This window comes from Brassica napus, chromosome C9 (assembly GCF_020379485.1).
Source record: "Brassica napus cultivar Da-Ae chromosome C9, Da-Ae, whole genome shotgun sequence".
NCBI lineage: Eukaryota > Viridiplantae > Streptophyta > Magnoliopsida > Brassicales > Brassicaceae > Brassica > Brassica napus.
In genome coordinates, this window is record NC_063452.1 from 38,285,627 (window position 1) to 38,290,885 (window position 5,259).

At 34.7% G+C, this 5,259-nt stretch overlaps 1 protein-coding gene across 2 annotated transcripts; it reads left to right on the forward strand.

Moving 5' to 3' along the window:
* Window positions 1-38: 38 nt before the first annotated feature.
* On the forward strand, window positions 39-4,108 carry LOC106404771 (kinesin-like protein KIN-5B). 2 transcript variants are annotated; one of them, XM_048768930.1, is made up of 6 exons: window positions 39-324; window positions 394-450; window positions 774-909; window positions 996-1,066; window positions 1,141-1,292; window positions 1,372-4,108. In XM_048768930.1, the coding sequence occupies exons 3-6, from the start codon at window positions 905-907 to the stop codon at window positions 1,564-1,566; spliced, it is 423 nt and encodes a 140-aa protein (XP_048624887.1). In that variant the 5' UTR covers window positions 39-324; window positions 394-450; window positions 774-904; the 3' UTR covers window positions 1,567-4,108. The 2 variants fall into 2 exon arrangements, with proteins under 2 accessions (XP_048624887.1, XP_022561526.1); XM_022705805.2 differs by having other exon boundaries at window positions 39-909.
* The last annotated feature ends 1,151 nt before the right edge of the window (window positions 4,109-5,259 follow it).

Consider the following 5,259-nt stretch of genomic DNA (forward strand, 5'->3'; position numbering starts at 1 on the left):
CAGAAATTCGAGTCATATAGTCTCGACACGTGTCCTCTTTCTAAACGCTCCGTTTCATTTATTTGGCTACCGTTTGGTTTGTCTAAGGATTGGGCTTAAGTTTTCGTTTTCGGCCCCGCGACCACCTTGCTATGCGCTAACCGTAATCTGTGGGGATGAAAACTGTGTGTTCTTCGTTACTCTTCATTCGGGGAGACGGTGACGATCGAGTGTCCTCGATGTTTCTGTAACAGATCACGTTATGATTTCTACGTCTTTAATCTCATTAATCATATGCACACTACGAGTTCTTCAGTTTGTTGTTTCCATCAGCGATATAAATGGGTTAGTATGTCTCTGGAAATCGCGATCTCTTCATCTCTCTCACGCTCATCTCTTATAATCAACTGACAGCCGAGCAGATGGCCGAGTTCAAGGAAGCCATTAGCCTCTTCGACAAAGACGACGATGGTTAAATTATCTTTCTCAGTTTCTTTTATCTGTAGAATTTTACATTTTCTAAATCTCGCTTTGATCGATGTCGATAATCTTTATCGCTTCAGATTCGCCCTATTCTGATATGCTGTGTTTGATTTTTGTTTTTTTCTTCAGTGACTGTTGTTTTGTTTGTTCGATTTGTTCGCTTGGATCTGGATTTTTTTTTTTCGTTTCATACATGTTGGTCTTTGAATCTTTATTCGATCTGTAGAAGCGTCAATGTGTTTGCGTGATCAAATGAGACAGAGATCTCAGTGATTTAAAATGTATTGCTCTCTTGATTGTGGTTTCCACAGGTTGCACCACTACCAAAGAGCTGGGAACTGTTATGCGTTCTCTAGGACAAAACACAACAGAGGCCGAGCTACAAGACGTGTGATCAACGAGTCGACGCAGATGGAAACGGCACCATCGACTTAATCTCACAATGAGGTAACATGTTTCCTTCTGTATCTGCAATTTCTTTCTATGTTTCTTCCACATCACTTCATTGAAAAAGAAAACTTCCTAATGTATAGGGACATGGCGAAAGAAAATGACAAGCTCCATGATGAATTTGCATCTACTTTCTCCACATCGGATGTCAATGGTAACCACGCTAAAACCCTTATCCCTTTCTTACTTAAAAACTGAGAAAAAACGTACTAATCCCTGGTTTTACAGACTCGCTGATGCAAGACCGTGAGAACAAAGAAGCAACATATGCTATAGTGGAGACTTCAATGAAGCAGGTCACGTTATTGCAAGAGAAACATGGACAAGCTGTATCAAACATTAGAGACAAAGCAGAACAGTCTCTCATAAAAGACTATCAGGTACATAACACTAAAAATTGTAGAGTGTCATATCTATGACTAGATATATAACAGTTAAGTTCTGTAATACATTGGCCAGCTTGATCAGCGCAACAACGAGACGCCAAAAAAACTAGCTATAATCGTGCCGAGCTTGGCGTCGATTGAGGAGATGAGGACTTTGTTTCCGAATAATATTCTGAGTGAAGATGCCTCAAGCATGGAGAAGAGATCAGCTAAACATGGACAAGACGAAGCTAACAACAAAACTCCATTCTTGGAAGTGAACATATGATTATTGATTAGATAAAAGAGGTGCCCGCTCTGGCAGTTGAGTTCATCAACTGGCTGAGTTTAGCAGAGTATGAGTGTGTAAAGATGACATGCGACTGTAGTACGCAAGCTTATTTTGTTCTGGATTAGCTTGTTGCCTACCGGTTAAATTTGGTTAATCTTCTCATTTGAATAAACCAAATATGAAAAAGAAAAGTAAATAGAGAGACAAACAAAAAAAACAGCCGAGACTTTGTTTGCTCCTCAAAAAAATAAAAATAAAGTCAAAGTAAGCACATCTATGTGAACTACCACTTACTTTGCTTTGATGTGCTCATCTTTGACTTTGAATATACAACTATACTTCATTGATCGTCTCCATTTTTAATAATCATCGTTCTTTGAATATACAACTATACTTCATTGATCGTCTCCATTTTTAATAATCATCGTTCATCACATTCACATCCTAGCCATTGACCCTATGGAATCGTTCTTACTGATATTATCTTGACATAATATGACCAATGACAATATAATATGGCCTAACGTAGTAACAATAGTTATATCTTATTATTCACAGCCATGAAATAAAGCATCTAGACTCTACACAAGCTCCACCCAAGAAATCATATGAAATATGAATGCCATATACCATGTCATGGACTATGAGAATATGGAAAGGTAGGCATTTAAGTTTATTTATATGAAAAATGAAAAACATGAAACAATGTCTAGAGTGATTAACCCAAGAACAACTTAATTATGTAAATATGTTTATTTTTAAATAATAAAAAATTTATATTAAAAATTTATTCTAACTATTTAAATTAGCTTTTATTATTCATCCCGTCCGTAAGGTTCTTAAAAAGTAAAATTAACAGAATTTCCACACTCATATAATTTGGATAAGATCGTAATCCAAACTTAATAATTGAACTGAATAGCGATAGACGGATACTTGCACGCACGCAAGTTACGCGTGAAGCAGTGTTTACGGGAATTGATTGTTAAATAGTTTGAAGTTGTTTAACCAATAGCGTTTTCATGAATTATTTATTTTGAAACAAACCTTCTGTTATCCCACTTTTGGCATAAACTCAATACACACTTCTATATATATAAAAGAGTGTTTCCTTCACTCATAGGCTGTCCACGTAAGCGGACAAGTCACTAATTCGTGCGATGTCGTGCTGACACTTGTCCCCGAACAAAAATGCGTTGTTTCATTTAAGTTTGTTATGGCGTGGGCTTTTGATCGTAAAGTTTCCGTCTATGCTATTAGGCTTAATTCAGAGTGTGTTGTCGGCCCAATCAGACAATACTTCTCGCAAACCCTAATCCACCGTATACGTGAAAACATGTTTGTTCTTCGTTTCTGTTTGTTCGGCGGCGACGGTGACGATCGAGTTTCCTTGCTGTCTCGAAACGGATTGCGTTATGGATTCTATGTGTTTAATCCCATTAAAAACGTTGATGATCTAGCTTCCTCATGGTTTATGAAACGGATTGTGTCGGTAAGGCGGTGAGCTTTTCGGTATAAATATATCAGCATTTCTCTTCTGGAAATCGTGTTCTCTTCATTCATCTTCTATTCATAAGGCGTGGGAAGGTTTCACGACGACCGCTGATCTGATTGCTAAGCAGTAGATTTGGGCTGCGGTTGATCCTTACACCAAGAGCGAATTTTGTTTTGTCTTATGTTATTGTTGTTTCAGAATGAATGTTGTATGCCGCCAGAAATTATAAACCATTTGATTCTTGATTTTCTCAATACATGCTAGATTGAAGCCTGTTTGTCTGAATATTTTTGTTCTAACTTTCCCAAAGAGTTTCTGATTCAGAAAATGGAGACTTTAAAGAGTACAAAGAGCATGCTGATAATTTCATGAAGATTACCAACCTTCTCCAAGACGAGATTTAAACACCTTCTAGCTTCTTTATAAGGTTTGGTCTCAAGTAATGTTTATTATGTGTTTGATGCAATTCCTCACATAGCTTGAATAAGCCAAAATTGAATCTTTAGCTGAAACTTTATGTTAGTTGTAAATCGATTTAAATGCTTAAATAAGTTTCCAATTATTAATAATAAAACAAAACTATAAAGTTTGGTTCTGTTTGTGATTCTCTATTTTCTAAATTAACAAAACCAATCAGTGTATTATGTATAGTTCTGGTTTGACTCTGATTGTATAGTTCTGTTGTTGTTTTTTTTTTCTTTTTTCATGTGAAAATAACATTCATGGAAGCATCTATCTCCTCTCGGTGGGCATCCATGACCAAATCTGCAGATGCTACTCAAACGCTGAACTTACATTGAACTCACGCTGAAATCACTGCACATTCGTACATATACATGCATGTCGCAGATATACAGACTCTCCAATGAGACTAGAGCTTAACATTTCTATATCAGGATCTGTGTAGAGCATATGACCCAATTAGATATAATAGAGATTGAAAGATTGAAATTTACTTAACTAGCTGAAACTTGATTCTTTTTTGGTTAATTGTGGCTAAATGCTTGGATGAACTTTCTAATTATTATCATTTTTTGTCTGAAACTTATGGGTTCTAAATCACGGTTACATTTCAGGCTTAGAAGATTGGGTACATATAAGTCTGAGAAGCTAAGAACTATGGCCCTACTTAACATGTGATCTACTTTTATGCAACACAACAAATTGAACATCAGAGTGGTTTGGAATAACTTTTGTATTATGTGGTTTTTTTTATCAACGTATTATGTGGTTTTATGTTTTAATATTTTCAGTTCAAGATGAAGTTTCAGTAAACTGCTAATAAATTAATACTGTAGAATTCATTTGGTTGATTTCCTTCGCTTCTAAAGTCAAGACACAAGTATAATACCTTAAGACGATAATGTATGATTATAGCATATAATTTTGATTATACTAACTCTGGATTTTTAAGTTGTTCACCAGCCACTGAAGAGCAAACAGCTTTTAGGTGGCTATAAATTTCACTAATTGACTTACAATTACCTTCGCTTGGCAAAGCAAGAAAATCGGAGCAGAGGATAACATTTTTTTTTTTCTGGTTCATTATAGAATTGTGCAAAACAACTGCTTCTTTGGTTAAAGAAAAGCAAAAGACTTATACAAATCTTGATGGAGAAGCAATAATTGTCTTGCATGGTTATTACAATTTATCAATAAATCATAGGCAGGATTGATATGCAACCGTATAGAGATTAGAATGCCGGATTTTTAACAAAAAAAGGAAAGAAAATATTATTGAGATATACATAACCAATATAAATATTAAAGATCACTTCTCCCTTTTTCTAAAAAAATGTAGCTGATTTTTTTAATATTTTTATTTTCACACATTTTATAATCCAAATTTGTTGATAAAACATATTCATTGTAATTAGGTGCATTAAATGCTTAATTTAGTTTTTAACAGAATCTATATATATTTTTTAAAAAATATGCATAATTATAAGAAAAGTTGACAGCATAATTTTTTCAAGAAAAAAACGAGACATCATATTGGAGCTACATTTTCATAAAACAATTTCATAATTTTATAATACTTTTGGATAGTTTAAATTTATTATAAATTAAATCAAATCACCTAGGAATTGTGGAGGAACGATTGGAGCATGTTGTGTGGCATCTAGGTGTCTTCTTGATAGCATATCCATTCTGTTTCTCATCTCTCACCTCTTGATTTTCTTGGCCACCTCTTA